We start from the raw sequence: 18,919 nt of genomic DNA, 5'->3' as shown, positions 1-18,919 counted from the left end.
TTCCTATAGTGGGGGAGTTTAGGGCCAAAGGGCGCATTTCAGTCCATTTAGAACATAGATAAGGAGTTGGTACATTCTCCCCATGACTGTGTGGTTGATACTCTAGTTTCCTCCCACAGTCCAATGATGTACCGGTTGGTAGGTTCATTGGTAGTTGTAAATTGTCCCGTGATTAGGCTCAAGTGAAGTCGGGGGTTGTTCGGAGGCATGGCTTGGAGAGCTGGAAGGGCTATTCCACATTGCATCTCAATAAATAAATAAAATTTCCTTAAACAGAAGGTGGTAAATCTGTGGAAATCTTTCACTTAAAGGTGCAGATCCTTCCTCTCCCGAGGTGACGTCTTTGGAGCATTTGTTGGTGTTTCTGTAGCTCTAGGTTTTTATGGGATGGGGTTGCTAGCCCAATACCCAACCGCCTTCCTTTCTTAATTGAGTTTGGGACTGTCCATGACAGAGTTATTGAAAATATTTTAGGGTTTAAAAAATAACACTGCAGGTGCTGAAAATCTGAAATAAGGTCAAGCCACATCTATTGGAGGGGATGGGGGAACTACTAATGTACAGTTCAAAGTTGCAACCTGACCTAAGTATTTCCAGCATTTTCTGTGTTTATACCACATAGATTATGAATTTTAGTTGATCAGATTAGTTTATCACATGTACATCTAAACATATATAGTAAAATTACATTGTTTAAGTTACAACTAACAATGTGCTCGGGCCAGGCTGCAAGTGTCACCACACATTCCAGCACCGGCGTACCCTGTTTAACAGAACAGAACATACGTATGCTTAACAGAACAACACAGAGCACAACAAACAAAATAACAACTTCATGACACTGAAGGAGTTGGGCACAGTTGGAGGTATTTCTTGGCCAGGGAAAGGATGAAATATGAAGGGAAGCTAGCCACTAATATAAAAGAAGATACAAAAAGTTTTTTTTTGGATATATAGAGTTATATATAGATATATAGAGTTAACAAATGAATATACGTTAGCTCTGGGTCTGTATTCACTGGGGTTTAGAAGAATGAGGGAGGATCTCGTTAAATATTGAAAACTCTGGATAGAGTGGACATTTTCTGTATAGGGGAGTCTAGGACTAGAGGTCACAGCCTCAGAATTGAGAGGTGTCCATTTATAGCAGAGATAAGGAAAGATATCTTTAGCCATAGGGTGGTGAATCTATGGAATTCATTGCCACATACTGCTGTGGAGGCTAGGACATTGTTTGCATTTAAGGTGGAGGTTGATGGGTTCTTGATTAATCAGGGTGTCAAAGGTTCCAGAGAGAAGACAGGAGAATGGGGTTGAGAGGGATAATAAATCAGCCATGATGGAATGGCAGAGCAGACTCAATGGGCCAAATGGCCTAATTCTTCCTATGTCTTATGGTCTTTCCTTCCTTCCTCCCACACACTCGTACACGGACATTCCTCCAATGCTGAACAGGTCTTCAGTCTGCATCTTCCCATCTTCAGGCTCCTGCCATTGGGCTCAGACATTCAAGCTTCCGATTGACCTTTGGGCTTGGATTTTCTGTATTAACTCCTGGACTAGCCGCTGATGGGACCTCAGACTCCCAGCTCTTGTCCATCCTTTTTGCACAGAAATCTGTCCCGGAACCCACCAAACTGGAACAGCAAGATATCCATGGATGCCTTTTGTCACTTCCCCACATCACTGGCCTTCAAGCACAGAAAGGAAGCCTAGACTCTGGCCTTCGACCCCTAACTCTACTCTGTCCCTAAAATCATCCCTATGAACTTCTAAAACAAAAGCAATCAAGTCTATGCCAGTAAACTAAGCTATATTCTTTGTTGTTCAGTCTTTTTTTCCTGAAAATTATGAGTGTGTGGAATCTAATCCCCCTGGATTAATTATTCTACGTTCCTGGGAAAAACGTAGAAGCTCCTTACAGACAGTAGCAGGAATTGAACCCGATTGGTGATCACTGGCACTGTAACAGTATTATGCTAATCGCTACACTACAGTGTTGGTTAGTGATGTTACTGATGCTTGGTACCACAAAGACACAACAGGTCTGAGGCAGTAACTTCAATCAGAATAGGAGAAATTGGTGTGTACAACTTGCTGATAATCTTTAAGCACTTCTCCTTGAAGGCCAAGACAAGTGTCAACTGCTGGCTAGAAAATCCAGCCCCTTGCTAGTTGGTTTATTGTTGTCACTCATACAAAGTTCAAGTTCAATTTTATTGTCATTCAGCCACGTGCATCCTACCTGTCTATGTAATATGCTAGCCAGGGCCATATGATATGGACAGCAAACTGCTGCCCAAGCAGCAGGATTCCCCCCCATCCACACAGCTGATGATTCCAAAGACTGATACAGTTTGGCACCAGTGGTATTGAAAGAATTGCCAGTCAGTGTTGAACTCTACGTAGTTCTGACTTAGGGACTCCAGCTCCAGATTTTCTCTTTGGGTTTACTCCCGAAGCTTCCCCCATGAGTGGGTATAGATGCAAGGCAGCGGTGGTTTGAGATCAAAACTTTCCTTCTAGCTGAGCTGCCAAACACGGCTGACAAGCCCCATCTGCCCAGAATACATGTAAAGCACCAAACGAAAGTGTTCCTCCAGACCAAGGTGCACAGCACAGTACATATAACTCATAAAGTAATATTTCCATAAATAAATTAACAAATAATAATATATATTCCAGAAGATTGGCACTTAGCATGAGGAGCATTTACGACACAAGTTGAAATGTAAACAGTATAACACTACTGGTGCTTCAAACATGATGTGGCCTGAGTAGTGGCAGGGAGTTCAGTAGTGTCACAGACTGGGGGAAGAAGCTGTTTCCCATCCCAACAGTCCTAGTCCTCATGTTGTGGCACCTCCTGCCAGATGGTATCTTTTTTTTCCACGATACAATGCAGAACTTTTTCTGCATGCTTCCAGGTAGATCATTCCAGCCATAAGTATATTGAGGTAGTACAAAGGGAAACACAGTAACAGAATGCAGAATATATTTTACACTGACGGGGAAAATGCAGGTAGACAAACAATTTACAAGGGCCATCATGATGAGGTAAATTGAAAAATCAGGAGTCCATCTTTATTGTACAAGAGTTCTGTTCAGTAGTATATACAGAAGAGATTCTGCAGATACAGGAAATCCAGAGAATCACCATAAAACGCTGGAGGAAATTCGCAGGTAAGGCTGCATCTATGGAAAGAAATAAACAGTCAACGCTTCGGGCTGAGACTCTTCATTGGGATTGTAGTCCTGGCAAAGAGTCTCTGCCTGAAATGTCAGCTGTTATTCCTTCTCCATAGAGAAAGCCATTTAGCTTGATGAGGAGTCCATACTAAATCTATACAGGAGTGGTTCAGCTTGATGTTTCGGGTTGTGACCCTTTTATCAATCTTTTTTTTAATCTTGCTTTAATAAAGAAGAACAAACCTGATAGGAGAGGGGAGTGGACCATGATAGAAAGAAAGGGAGGTGATAGGCAGGTGAGGAGAAAAGGGAAGAGGCCAGAGTGGGGAACAGAAGAAGGGGGGAAATTCTGCCAGAAGTTAAAGAAATCGATGTTTATGCCATCAGGTTAGAGGCTACCTACACCTGTTCAACAGTCTTGTAACAGCAGGATAGAAGTTGCCTTATGCCTGATGTGTTCTTTCAGACTCTCGTATCTACTTTCTGATGTAAGGAGGGAAAAGAGACTATCCAGCATGAGTGGAGTCTTTGGTTATGTCGGATGCCTTCCCAAGGCAGCAAGAAGTGTAGGCAGCATTAATGGTTATAACCTATTGTCCTGATGAAGGGTCTCGACCCGAAATGTCGACTCCACAGATGCTGATTGACCTGCTGAGTTCCTCCAGTATTTTGTGTGGTTGTTACTCTGAATTTCCAGCATCTGCAGAGTCTCTTGTGTTTTATGGAGGGAAGGCTGGTTCCATGACTTCTCTGTATTGCTAAAACCCTTTGAAGTATATTATTTTTCCTGCAATGAATTTACCTTATAATTTGAACAAAGAAGGTATAAAAATCCCTCTTTATTTAAACCATGGGTTCCCAACCTGGCATTCACAGACCCCTTGCTTTATGGTAGGGGTCCATGGCATAAAGAAAGTGGGGAACCCCTAGTTTAAAATAAAGTTAATAAAATTTCAAGATATGGCAAGTTTGAGTTTTTTAAAACAAGGTTAAGGAAGGTATGGCATTACTTGCGGTTCAAAGGTTCAAGAGCCAGTCAGTCTCAAAGTGAAAGCTGATGTTATTGTCATACATTCCAGTACATGTATGTACAGATACAATGGAAAATCTTGCTTCCAGTGGCATCATACAAAAACATAAACCATGCACAATTTTACAAGGAACACAATTAGAGCATTTTAAAAAATCCCCTGCACACTCTCACCACTCTGTGGAGAACAAAATTACCTCTGACATACCCCCTATACTTTTCCTCCAATCACTTCAAAATTACGCCCCCTCATATTAGCTATTTCCACTCTTGGGGGGAGAAAGGTCAAAGTTTCTAGTTGTCCGCTGTATTTATGTCGCTTATCACCTTGTACACCTCTACCAAGTCACATCTCCTCCTCTCCAAGAAGAAAAGCCCTAGCTCACTCAACCTTTCTTCATAAGATGTGCTTTCTAATCAAGGCATCAAATGGTAAATCTCCTCTGCACCCTCTCTAAAGCTTCCACGTGTTTCCTATAATTATTATTTGAAGCAAATCTGTAATCTTTTTTATCTGAAGAAATTCTATACAATTCCAAATGTGTTTTATTCAAATATTTCATCTATCATTTTTAAATGGTTTGTATTTTAGTATTTTTCTGTATTACTTTGTAGAGCGCAATTTGAATCCTAAAGCTGCCTGCCTTAAGCGAAGGGAGGAGGAGAAGGTATCGGCAGTGGTAGGGGAGCAGCCACTGCCTCTTTCAGCTACACATCCTGGTCTGGGAGATAATCACAATGCAGTGAGCCACATGTAGAAGGTAAGTCAGAAGTTCTGGGCCTCGTATTGAAGAAAAGATGTGCTGGCACTGGAGAAGGTCCAGAAGAGGTTCATGAGAATATCCCAGGAATAAAAGGGTTAACATGTGATGATCCTTTGATGGCTCTGGGCCTCCACTCACTGGAGTTTAGAAGAATGAGAGGGATGATGTGGATATTGAGAGGATGTTTCCTATAGTGGGGGAGTCTAGGACCAGGAAGTTAACATAGGAAGAGTGTTTGATGTCTCGCTGGAGTTTAGAGTCATAGAACAGCACAGAATTGGGCCCTTCAGCACCAAACCATTTAATCTGCCTACTCCCATCAACCTGCACCAGGACCATTGCCCTCCATACCTTTACTATGCATGTATTTGTTCATACTTCTCTTAAATGTTGAAATTGAGCTTGCATGTGCCACTTATGCTGCCAACTCGCTCCATACACTGAGAGTTTCCACTCATGTTCCCCTTGAGCTATTCACCTTTCACCTTTAATTCATGACCTCCACCCAAACCCAGTGGAAAAAGCCCTCTTGCATTTACCGTGTCTATATCCCTCAAAATTTTGTATACCCCTATCAAATCTCCCCTCAATCTTCTACATTCTAAGGAATAAAGCCTTAACTTATTCCATCTTTCCTTATAACTCAGGTCTTCCGGTCTTGACAACATCCTTGTAGAAGAATGAATGGAGGGACTTCATTGAAACCTACCAAATCTTGAATCTTTAATCTCTACACTCTCTCTCTAAAGCTTCCACATCTTCCGTATAATAAGGCAACCATATTGAATACAAATATGATGCCAAAACATGTTCATTTTATCTACTTGAGATGACATAAACCCTAAAGTTTTGAAGAGCTGAATCGGTAACACATATCACCAGTGTGGAAAGGACAGCATGATTTGAGTAACTGATAAACAGAAACATAAATTTGTGATGACATTTTGAGTAGGGAAAATTTGCTCTACCGCTTCCATAGAACCTTAAGACACATGAGCAGAATTAAGCCATCCAGCCCAGAGTCTGCTCAAACCATTCTATCATGGTTAATTTATTAACCATCTCAAACTCATTCTTCTGTCTTCTCCCTGTAATCTTTGACACCCTGACTTATCAAAAGTCTATCAACCTCCAATGATGAAGTTCAGGTATGATTGTCATTCAACCATTCATGAATATAGCCAAACAGTACAGCGTTACTCTGGGGCCAAGGTGCAAAACATAGTACCAGCAGTCACACATAACACATATATAAGAAAGCAGTAAAAAGCAGTCACTCAAAAAAAATACAATCCAGGACCTTGAGTCCATGAATACAGTACGTATTGCAGAAATCTGCAGTTGAACACAATGTCTTATCTTCTGCCAAGCCAACACTAGGGGGCAGCACCGACTCAGATAGTCTGTATCTTCCTCTTTTCCCAGTGAATCATTCCACAATTTCATCAAGTTAGTTAATGTACCACCTTTCACCATAGTGTTTGAATATTAAACCACATTGATCATTAATTTTAAATGTTGAAAATTTTGTTATCTACACTCCAAATAATCCAGACTAATCCTTTTCAGATTTATTTATCACATGTACAATAAATGTATCATTTGCGTTAACAACCAGCACAACCTGAGGACAGACTGCAAGTGTCGCTACACATCGTTTCTCCTGGGCTTGCTGACCGACTTTTAATGTGTACATAAGTAATTCCACTATATCTGTCTACACGTCTTTAATTCCACAGTTCTGACATTCTCAAAAACTTATTTTCCTGATTTTGACCAAGTTTTTGATTACAATTATTCTTTTTGTAGTTTGATAGTCACTGCTACATTTAAATAGAAATTGTCACCATTTAGTTGGGCCTGAAAGCAATTTAGAAAGCACAGGATACATACATCCCAAAGAAGAAGTATTCTAAAGGAAAGATGACACAACAGTGACTAACTAACGAGAAGTCTGTAAGCCAACATAAAAGCCAAAGAGGGGGCATATTACAAAGCAAAAATGAATGGGAAGTTAGAGGATTGGGAAGCTATTAAAAACCAACAGATGAAATACGAAAATCAGCTAGCCAATAACATTAAAAAATATACCAAAACTTTCATTAGATACATAAAGTGTAAAAGAGAGGCGAAAGTAGATAGCAGACCACTGGAAAACAATGCTGGAAAGGTAGTAATGGGGGGCAATGAAATGGTGGACGAACTGAGTAAGAATTTTGATTCAGTCTTCACTGTGGAAGACACTAGCAGTATGGTGGAAGTTCCAGGTGTCATGAAGTGTGTGACGTTATCATAACTAGAGAGAAGAATCTTGGGAAACTGAAAGGTCTGAAGGTAGATAAGTCACCTGGACCAGATGGTGTACACCCCAAGATTCTGAAAGGGGTGGCTGAAGAGATCGTGGAGGCATTAGTAATGATCTTTCAAGAATCACTAGATTTTGGAATGGTTCGGAAAGACTGGAAAATTGCAAATGTCACTCCACTCTTCAAGAAGGGAGAGAGGCAGAAGAAAGGAAACTGTAGTCCATTTAGTCTGACCTCAGTGGTGGGAAGATGTTGGAGTCTACTTTTAAGGTTGAGGTCTCAGAGTATTTGGATACACATGATAAAATAGTATGGCCTATTAACATGTCAGCATGGTTTCCTGAAGGGAAGATCTTGCCTGACAAATCTGTTGGAATTCTTTGAAGAAATAACAAGTAGGATAGACAATCAGCTTATGGTGTTTACTTGGATTTTCAGAAGGCCTTTGACAAGATGCCACACATGAAGCTGCTTTAACAAGCTACTAGCCCATGAAATTACAAGAAAGATTCTAGCATGGGTAAGCAGTGGCTGATTGGCAGGAAGCAAAGATTGGGAATAAAGGGAGTCTTTGCTGGTTGGCTGCCAGTGACTAGTAGTGTTCCACAGTGGTCTGTGTTGGGACACTTTCTTTTTGCGTTATATATCAATGATTTGGATGATGGAATTGATGGCTTTGTGGCAAAGTTTGCAGACGATATGAAGATAGCTATAGGGGCAGGAAGTTTTAAAGAAGTAGAGAGGCTACAGAAGGACTTACACAGATTAGGAGTGAAATTAGGAAATTAGGAAAGAAATGAAAGGGTTGACTATTTTCTAAATGGAGAGAAAATACAAAAAAAAACTCAGGTGCAAAGAGACTTGGAAGTCCTTGTGCAGTATTCCCTAAAGGTTAATTTGCAGGTTGAGTCTGTGATGAGAAAGGATAATTAAGGATTATGGGGAAAAGGCAGTTAGGTGGAGATGAGTCCATGGCCAGATCATCTGTGGCCTTACTGAATAGCAGAGCAGGCTCGATAAGTCAGATGGCTTACTCCTCCTATTTCTTATGCTCTTTTGTTCAAATGTAATATTAGCATTCATTTCAAGAGAGCTAGAATATAAAAGCAAGGATGTGATTAGCAAGAAGGACATTTCCTCATTCATTCTCGTATGAAGGAGATGTCCTCCTTTCTCAAAGAAAGGGGCTTCTCTTCCTCCACCATCAACACTGCCCTCAACTGTATTTTTTCCATTTCATGCACGTATTGAAATTTAATACAGACAAGTGTGTTTTGACACACAAGCATTTTGGAAGGACAAATCAAGATAGGGCATACACAGTAAATGATAGGGCACTGAGGAGTGTGGAGGAACAGAGGGATCTGGGAGTTTGGATACATAATTCCCTGAAAGTGGAATTATGATTATGAAGGTAGACAGGATTGTAAAGAAGGCTTTTGGCATCCTGGCATTCATAAATCAAAGTATTGAGTATAAGAGTTGTGATATTATAGTGAGGTTGTATAAGACATTGGTGGGGCCAAATTTGGAGTATTGTGCGCAGTTCTGGTCACCTAACTATAGAAAGGATATCAGTAAAATTGAAAGAGTGCAGAGAAGATTTACTGGGATATTGCTGGGTCTTCAGGAGTTGAGTTACAGGGAACGATTGAACAGGTTAGGACTTTATTACTTGGAGCGTAGAAGAATGAGAGGGGATTTGATAGAGGATTACAAAATTATAAGGGGTATAGACAGAGTGAATGTGAGTGGGCTCTTTCCACTTAGATTAGGAGAGATAAATATGAGAGGACATGGCTTTAGGGTGAAAGGGGAAAGGTTTAGGGGGAGCTTCTTCACTCAGAGTGGTGGGAGTGTGGAACAAGCTGCCATCTGACATGGTAAATGCAGGCTCACACTTAAGCTTTAAGAATAAATTGGATAGATACATGGATGGGAAAGGTCTGGAGGGTTATGGACTGGGTGTAGTCAAACTTTAGCGGAATAAAGTTTCAGCACAGACTAGAAGGGCCGAATGGCCTGTTTTCTATGCTGTAGTATTCTATGGTCTGCTCTTACCCCATCCTCCCACCACCCTACCAGGGATAGGGTTCCTCTTGTCCTCACCTACCACCCCAACAGCCTCCACATCCAGCACATAATTCTCCAGAACTTCCACTATCTCCAACAGGATCCCACCACCAAGCACATCTTTCCCTCCCCCTCTACTTCCTGCTTTCTGCACAGATAGCTCCATAAGTGACTCCCTTGTCCATTCGTCCCTTCCCACTAACCTCCCTCCTGGCACTTATCCTTGCAAGCGGATTAAGTTCTATTCTTGCCCCTACACCTCCTCCCTCACTACCTTTCAGGGCCCCAAACCCAGGTGAAGCAACACTTCATCTGTGAGTCTGTTGGAGTCATTTACTGTGTTTGGTGCTCCTGGTGTGGCCTGAGGCCCAGCATAGATCGGGAGATCGTTTCACTGAGCATCAATGCTCCATCCACCAGAACAAGCGGGATCTCCCGGTGGCCAGCCATTTTAATTCCACTTCCCATTCCCATTCTGATATATTAATCCATAGCCTCCTCTCGTGATGAGGCCATGCTCAGCTTGGATGAGCATCACCTTGTATTCCATCTGGGTAGCCTCCAACCCGATGGCATGAATATTGATTTCTTGAACTTCTAGTAATGGCTTCTGCCCCCCCCCCCCCCCCTTACCTTTCCTCATCCCCTTTTCCCTCTCTCACCTTCTCACTTTGCCTGCCCATCACCTCCCTCTGGTATTCCTCATCCCTTTTCTTCCATGACCTTCTGTCCTCCTATCAGACTCCCCCTTCTCCAGCCCTGTATCTCTTGCACCAGTCAACTTCCAGCTCTTTATTTCATCTCTTCCCCTCCCGGTTTCACCAATCACCATGTGTTTCTCTCCCCTTCCCCACCTTTTAAACCTACTTATCTTTGCTTTCTGTCGGAGGCTCTTGGCCCAAAATGTCGACTTCTTTTTTCCATAGATGCTGCCTGGCCTGCTGAGTTCCTCTGGCAATTTGCATGTGTTGCAAGGATGTAATGTTGAAGCTTTATAAAGCACTGGTGAGGCTCACTTGGAATATTGTAAGCAGTTTATTGAAACCTATCGAGTAGTGAAAGGCCTTGATAGAGTGAATGTGGAGAGGAGTTTCTTATGATGGGAGAGTTTAAGACCAAAGGACACAGCCTCAGTAGAGAGGGCTGTGCCTTTAAATCGGAGATGAGGAAGAATTAAGCCAGAGAGTGGTGAATCTGGGAAATTTTTTGCCACAGGTAGCTGTGGAGACTGTCTTTATATATATTTAAGGCAGAGGTTGATAGATTCTTGATTGGTCAGGGCATGAAGGGATACAGGGGGAAGTCAGGAGATTGAGGCTGAGTGGAAAATTGGATCAGCCATGATGAAATGACAGCAGAGTTGATGGGCCAAATAGCCTAATTCTGCTCCTATATTTATATAGGCTAAGTCTTAAAAGCAAAAATTACAATATAGTCCTCAATATAATTTTTTAGCAATATAGTCCTAGAATACTACAGAAACAAGCCCTTCTGCCCACCTGGTCCGTGCTGATCTATTCTGCTTAGTCCCATAGACCTACACCTGGAGCATAACCCTCCATATCCCTCCCACCCACATACCTTTCTTAATTTCTCTTAAGTGTTTATATTGAACCCACATCCATCACCTGTGCTGGCAGCTCGTTCCACACACTCTCCACCTTCTGAGTTAAGAAGTTCCCTCTCATGTTCCCCTTAAACATTTCACCTTTTACCCTTAACCCATGACTTCTAGTTCTAATCTCACCCAACCTCAGTGGAGAAAACCTACTTGCATTTACCTTATCTATACCCCTCATAATTTTGTATACCTCTACCAAATGTCCTCTCAATCTGTACATTTTAAAGAATACAATCCTGATCTTTCCTTGTAACTCGGGTCCTCCAGACCCAGCAACATCCTTGTGAATTCTCTGTACACTTTCAGCCTTGTTTACATTGGTGCTGTAAAGGTGATGAACCCTGTAGAATTTTTTCTATTTCTGCATAAATATGTGATCAGATCTTCATGTAAGTCCTAAAACTAGATAAAGAGAACCCAAATAAATAACACAAAAATTATACTTGTTCATTTATTTATTAAGAAAAATGATCTGATGTTACACGTATTTGTTGGAAAAAGTAAATGAATCTTTGCTTTCAGTAACCGGTGTGACCCATCGTACAGTAAGAACTTCAAACAAACATTTCTAGTAACTGATCAGTCCTGCACATTGGTTTGGAGGAATTTTAAGTCATTCCTCCTTACAAAACTGCTTCAACTCTGGGGTGTTGGTGGGCTTCCTCATATGAACTGCTGGCTTCAGGACCTTCAACAACGTTTCTATAGGATAAGGCCAGGACTTTGACTTGGCCATTTCAAAACATGAATTTTCTTCTTTTAAAACAATTCTGTTGTTCATTTGCTATTGTCTTTCAGATCATTGTCTTGTCGCATTATCCAGGTTCTATTAAGTTTCAGGTGACTGACCGCTACCCTGATATTCTCCTGTAAAATGTCTTGATACAAATTTGAATTCATTGTTCCCTCAAGGATTGCAAGCTGTCCAGGCCCTGAGGCAGGTCTTTTACTATTGGGTTCTTTTTCACCTCCTTCAGCATTGCATGTTGTGCTCTTAGTGTAATCTTTACAGGGTGCCCATCCCTAAGGGGATTAGCAACAGTACTGAGTTTCCTCTCATTTGTGGTCAATTTCTGTTACTGTGAACTGATGAACACCCCGGTCTTTGGAAATGCTTTTGTACCCTTTTCCAAGTACAATTCTTCTAAGGTCCTCTGAAATCTGATTTGATTGATGCATTGTGCTCATAAACCGATCTTTCTAGAGAGGAGCAGGCTCTGTCAATAACCTGACTTTTTATAGGGCAGGGCACCTCTACAACCCACACCTCCAATCTCATCTCATTGATTGGAAAACCTGACTCCAAATAGCTTTTGTAGAAGACATTACCCCAGAGGTTCACATACTTTTTCAAAATAAAACATAATATTGGATCATTTTTCTCAATAAGTAAATGGACAAGTATAATGTTTTTTGTGTTATATATGTAATTGGGCTCTTCTTTATCTAGTTTTAGGAATTGCGTGAAAATCTGATCACATTTATGCAGAAATAGAAAAGAATCTACAAGGTTCACAAACTTTCTAATACCACTGTACATCTTTCGTGTAGGTAGGTGACTAGAACTGTACACAATACTCCAAATTAGGCCTCACCAACATGTTATACAACTTCAACATAACATCTCATCTCCTGTACATTGATTTATGAAGGCCAACGTGCCAAAAGGTTTCTGTGTGACCCTACCTACCTATGTTTATTTCAATGAATTTTTGATCTGTATTCCCAGATTCCTTTGTTCTGCCACACATGTCTGCATTAAATTTCATCTGCTATTTTTCAGCCCATTTTCCAGCTGAAACAGATCCCTCTGAACACCGTGATAGCCTTCCTTACTGTCCCCATTCGTCGTATCATTTGCAAATTTGCTAATTCGGTTAACCACATTATCTTCAAGATCATTGATATAGGTGGCAAACAACAAAGGTCCCTGTACCAATCCCTACGACAAACTACTAGTCACAGGCCTCTAGTTAGAGAGGCAACCCTCAACAACCACTCTCTGGCTTCTCCCACAAAGCTCATGTCTAATCCAATTTACTACCTTATCCTGAAGCAACTGAACCTTCTTGACCATCCTCTCATGCGGGACCTTGCCTTCAATCTACTTCCCTGCTAACTTCCTCAAAAAACTCTATAAGATTGGTTAGACATGACCTACCACGCACGAAGCTATGCTGACTATCCTTAATCAGTCCATGCCAATCCAAATACTGATATATCCAGTCCCTTAGAATACTTTACAATAACTTTCCCAAACTGATGTTAGACTCGCCAGCTTATAATCTCCTGATTTATGTTCAGAGCCTATTTTAAACGGTGCAGTTGTTTTATTACTCATGTGTTGCCTTTGCATAGCGGGCCACGGTAGCAATGTGGTTAGCATGACGCTGTTACAGTTGGGGATGTCGGAGTTCAGAGTTCAATCCTGATGCTGTCTGCAAGAAGTCTGTGCAACTTCCTGTGACTGCGTGGGTTTCCTCTGGGCGCACTGGTTTCCTTCCACAGTCTAAAGGCTTAGTAGATTAAATGGTCATTGTAAATTATCCTTTGAATAGGCTAGGGTTCAAATAGGTGGTTTGCTGGGAAGTGCAGCTTGTTAGGCCGGAATGGCCTGTTCACGCAGTATATCTAAATAATATATAGAACTCAATTTTGTTTTGCAATTGGTAATAAACTGTTAATAACTTTCTGGAAGATAAATTATTGCTACTGTGCAAAATGATAAGATTGCCTAATTATAACTTTCCATTTCTTTCCAGCTCTGACTGCCTGGTTTAACTGAAGGTGGTAAGCAAGAATGACACATCATCTGTCATCTTTCTCCTTGAGGAAGAAACCTTGTTCTGCCAAAAACAAAATGATAAAACTGACAAATCCTTTTATCTGGATCAGAATTGCAAATGTGAACATGCACATTTGTTATATCTATCTAAAGAGGGGGGACAGTCGATGCATATCATTAGAAGTACTGGATCTCTGTGCTGCAAAGGTTTTTTGCTACAGTCCAAAAGGGAAATAAAAAACCCTTCCCCGACAGTGGAAGAAAGGAGTTAGTGCCTGAGCTTATGTTAAATCCCAGTATGTTTTAATGAAACCTGCAAGGATGCGAGGTTGTTTTGGAACAAAATTTCAACAAAGTCCTTTTTGCTTGTTTTGTAAGCAAGTTGTCTTATTGTTTAACAAAAAAAAATGTCCTTGGTTTACAGCATTCCCAGAAAATATTTGTCTTACTCAACTGACACGCAACCACTCCACGTCTCCCTAGTACTTGACTGGGGTGGGGGAGGATGGGAGGGGATTGTTAGCCAATGGACAAAATATCCTACAGACCTTCTCTTGTCCTGCATTTGCGATCAGGTAAATGTGGAGGGCCAACATAATGAGTGCATTACTGAAGCTAGTTCATTCATTTGTAGGGAGTTATTTTATGTAAAATGAGCAAAACTATATTTTTGCATTATTAGACTTTACATTGTAGTTTTTTAAGGTAGCTGGACATAGTGCGTACTCAGAACTTGAAAGGTCTTTGGAGACTTTCATATTGCAGTAACTGTTGCTGCAGATTCTAGATAATGTATGACCATAGGTTTGTCATGGATTTATTCAAGAAGTGGGAAAACGTTTCCACGCTATTGTAGATTCCTACACAATGTAATATTCAAATGTTTAAAAATTCTTATGAATTGGTCGTGGAATCTAATATGGATTGTGAGCAACTTACGTAACAGTGGCTTGCCTCATGCCAAGCTGAATTCATTTCTGCCGCAGCCTGTGTACTGTGGAAACGAACCCATTGCAAATAAAAAAAAACACGGAATCAGTCTTCCACTGAAAACGTATATTCACAGACTCTCACCAGCCAAGCAGAAGACAGTACTTTTGACATAACTTTTTTTATTTTTAAAAAAGGTGTGAACAAGTGGAAAACGGACAACAAAACCGTGGGACTGAATGAACAAAATTTTTGACATTTGAGGGTAAAATGCCTGACATTACTAGAACTGCATTAAATATTGTGCAGTGACATTTCTCAGCTCATTTTGAGTATTGCAGATGTATGTAATAGTTAAAAAAAATTACGTGGCCTTTTCATTCTTGTACTTGTGATGCAATGTGGACAGAATGAAAAATGACCAGTGCCTAACATTTCATTAAAAGCCTCTTTTTTGTCTAGTGCTTTTTTTGCTAAGAAAAGACTTGCAGTATACCCTTACAAAGTGAAATTTAAGGAAAAAAGTTGGCTTATTTTCACAACAGCAATCCTTTTATACCATAAATCTTGAAAATGTCTTGGATTCCGAATGTTACTTTTTGTAGATTTTTACTCAATGTCTGATTCGAGAAGTTTATTTTAGTACATGTAGGTAAAGCTTCTTCTAGCACCCATACAGTACTTAAATGTTACACAATTAGATTTCTGATTGTGTTGCTGAGTGCCTCGAGTTCCTTGTGTGTTTTTTTTTTGTATTTATACAAGCATCAAAACAGCTGGCTGGAGTATTCGGAAAAGTAGTTTAAATCATTTCCTTTTGCCTTAGTAGTTAACGAGAGCTGTCATGTATATAACAGTAATGTAGCAATAAATGTGCCATTTTTATAACAGGAATGCCCCTCCTTTTTAATGTCCGTTTAATCTTGTATACCCAATGTCATTGTAATAAAGGGTTTTCCTTAAATTTAAACAAGTGTTTCCTTTTCCACTGTGTAAATTAACAAATATGTATTATGGAATAGATCAATTATAATTTGCACCTATAGCTTTTCAGTTTTGTAACAATAGCAAAAAGTTCCCAGTTAAAAAATGTATTATGTTTTGGAAGACCATGATTGCCCACGGGGCACATAATAACGATGATGATTATGTTTTCCTGAATTACAAACTTCTGGCTAATGTTATCTGGCAGGGTACTTGTAATTACACTCAACTGTAACTTCATATGGATTATAGCATTTATGACTTGTTATTTTAAGGAAAATGCTGATCAATTATTTGTGAAGTTTTTGAAAATTGAGGCGGTACTGTGTAGCTAGGTTTTTGCCCCCCTCACAGGTGTTGGTTGTCCATCGTATCCAACAATGACAGGAGACCTGTGCCGGTGAGTTTTTAAAGTGGAGAAGCTGTTACAATGGAGCAGTTCCAGTCTTTCAATCTTGGAAGTCCAGGTCCAGTGATACAAGTACAAGTAGTCATCGCAAGCAGGAGTCTTCCTTGGTTGCATTAGATGCCCATGACTTCATCAGTGCCTTGTCATGCCCTCCCCTTGCCACAGAACGTTGCAGAACCACCTTCTTTGGCCATTGGATCTTACTATTGATCTCATCTGCCCAGAGCTGACTTTGCATGCTAGGATGGGCATGTCCCTATCTCACGGAGCATGAGGCTCACCAGCTACCCTCATCTGGTTTAGCCTGTCTGTAGAAGCAGTGTTCATGGGTTTTGCTGCTGTCATATGCAAACAGTGACTTGGAACCACAACTGTGAGCTGAGTGTCCTCATAGCTATTATGTATTGGTACACATAATATCCTGAAATCTCCACACATTACGCAGTTTGCCTGTGTGTGTGTGAAGCTTTTGGTAGCAATCTTGCCTGAGCTAAAAGTGTGGATACAAGATTTCAAAAATTTCATCTTGGATTGTTGGGTTTATCCCACTGCTGTGCTGACCTGTCCTCTATTGGAATGAGATGTTAAGGTGAGGTCTTATCATGCCTTATGAACAGAAGTGATAGATCCCATTGTGTAACATAGTAAAGCAGAAACATTACACCTGGTTTCCTGATTTAATATTTAACCCACAAGCTCTATCATTAAGTTATGTTATCATTATTAGCTACAAAAAGAGAAACATTTGGGGGTATCATGAGCTTGGGAAATGCACTTTTCACCTACCTTTCTTTGGCTCTTCACCCTTAACTATCTTCTCCCTTTCTAGTTTGTCTCTTGAGGTCTCTCTTCATTGCACTAATTAACACAACATAGTGCTGCTCCGCATCATCTGCCATCTTCAATGGGACCCTACCACCAAACACGCCCCACTCTCTGCTCTCCGCAAGGATTGCTCCTGTCTGATTTCCTGTCCCTCCTCTCTAATCTCCCTCCTGACACGTATCCCTCCTCCATTCAGGGCCCCCAAACACTCATTCCAGCTTAAGCAACAGTTCACCTTGCAAGTCTGTCAGGACCGTATACTGTGCCCAGTACGATCAATTTAGAGAGTCTCAATGTAGTTTGGGGGATCACTTTGCCGAACACCTTCACTCCATGTGCAACAAGTAGGATTTGCCAGTGGCCAACTATTTTAATTCCAATCCCCATCCCCATGGCCTCTTCACCTGCCACGATGAAGCCACTCTCAGGTCAGAAGATTCTCACTCAGGATCTGTTTCAGAGGCCAAAATCATAATATCTTAAAAGACTATGAACCTTTGTAAGGCAACAAGCTCCAATGGAGTACCTGGTAAGGCTGCCAATCAACTGGCGGGGGTATTCAAAGACATTTTCAGTCTCTCGTTGCTACAGTCAGAAGTTCCCATCTGCTTCAAAACAATCATACCAGTGCCATTCCTTAATTAATGACATCATCCAGTAGCACTCACATCTATGATGATGGAGTGCTTTGCGAAGTTGCTTATAGCTAGATTCAACTGCCTAAGCAAAAACATGAAGCCACTGCAATTTGCCTACTGCCACAATAGGTCTACTGTGGATGCGATCTCATTGACTCTTCACATTGCCTTGGATCACTTGGACAATACTAATGTGTACATCAGACTGCTGTTAATTGGCTACAGCACAGTATTTAACACAATCATTCCTGCAGTTCTGATCAAAATGCTTCAAAACCTAGGCCTCTGTGCTCTTATCTGCAACTGAATACTCAACATTCTCACCAGAAGACCACAATCTGTGCAATCGGAAATAACATCTCCACTTTGCTGATGAACAATACTGGCGTACTTCAATGATGTGCATTCATCCCATTGCTCTACTCTTTTTATACCCACGGCTGTGGCTGGGCACAGCTCAAATGCCATCTTTTAATTTGCTGACCACACAACTATTGTTGGCAGAATTTCAGATGGTGACATGGCTTACAGAAGCAAGATAGTTCAGCTGGTTGAGTGGTATCGCGGCAACAACCTTGCACGCAAAGTCATTAAGACCAAAGAATTGACTGCGGACTTCAGAAAGGGCAAGTCAAGAGCACACATACCAATCGTCATAAAGGAATCAAAAGCAGAAAGGGTGAGCCATTTCAATTCCTGAGTGCCAACATCTGAGGATCTATCCTGGGTACAGCATATCGAGGCAGTTACAAAGAAGGCACAACAGCCAATTGAGATTTGGTATGTCACCAAAGACATTTGTAAATTTCTACAGATGTACGATGGGAAGCACTCTATTCTGATATAGAGGGACCGCCGCACAGAATTGGAAAATGCTGCGGGAATTTGTAAACTGCCAGCTCTATCATGGGCACTAGTCTCCCCAGCATTCAGGACATCCTCGAGAACTAATGCCTCATTAAGGATCTCCATCACCCAGGACATGCCCTCTTCACATTGCTACCATCAGGGAGGAGGTATAGGAGGCTGAAGGCACACACTCAACAATTCAGGAACAGCTTCTTACCCTCTGCCATCAGATTTCTGAATGAATATTGAACACTATTTCAATATTTAGAATCTCAGAAATCTACAGCCCATTACAGGCCCTTGTGCCAACCATGTAACCTACCTTAGAAACTGCCTAGAATTACCCTACCGCATAGTCCTCTGTTTTTCTAAGCTCCATGTACCTATCTAAGAATCTCCTTAAAGACCCTATTGTATCCACCTCCCACTGTGCAATCCACACACCAACCAATCTCTGTAAAAAGAAAACATAGTTCTAAAATCCCCCTTGTATCTACTTCCAAGCACCTTGAAACT

The 18,919-nt window shown here is 41.0% G+C and overlaps 1 protein-coding gene across 12 annotated transcripts in view; it reads left to right on the top strand.

The window, feature by feature from the left end:
• Window positions 1-15,922, top strand: part of LOC132405974 (transcription factor 12-like) — a 174,376-nt gene extending 158,454 nt beyond the window's left edge. For 11 of the 12 annotated variants that reach the window (XM_059991057.1, XM_059991052.1, XM_059991055.1 and 8 more), the window contains exons 19-20: window positions 4,835-4,980; window positions 13,746-15,922. In XM_059991057.1, coding sequence (XP_059847040.1) covers window positions 4,835-4,977 — 143 coding nt within the window. In that variant the 3' untranslated portion in view covers window positions 4,978-4,980; window positions 13,746-15,922. Of the gene's footprint in view, window positions 1-4,834; window positions 4,981-12,433; window positions 12,535-13,745 lie in introns of all 12 variants that reach the window. The other variant, XR_009516020.1, reaches the window with a different exon arrangement.
• Window positions 15,923-18,919: the final 2,997 nt, after the last annotated feature.

Source organism: Hypanus sabinus, chromosome 16, assembly GCF_030144855.1.
Source record: "Hypanus sabinus isolate sHypSab1 chromosome 16, sHypSab1.hap1, whole genome shotgun sequence".
Taxonomy (NCBI): domain Eukaryota; kingdom Metazoa; phylum Chordata; class Chondrichthyes; order Myliobatiformes; family Dasyatidae; genus Hypanus; species Hypanus sabinus.
The sequence above is the reverse complement of the archived record's forward strand: the minus strand, read 5'-3'. Positions and strand labels throughout refer to the sequence as shown.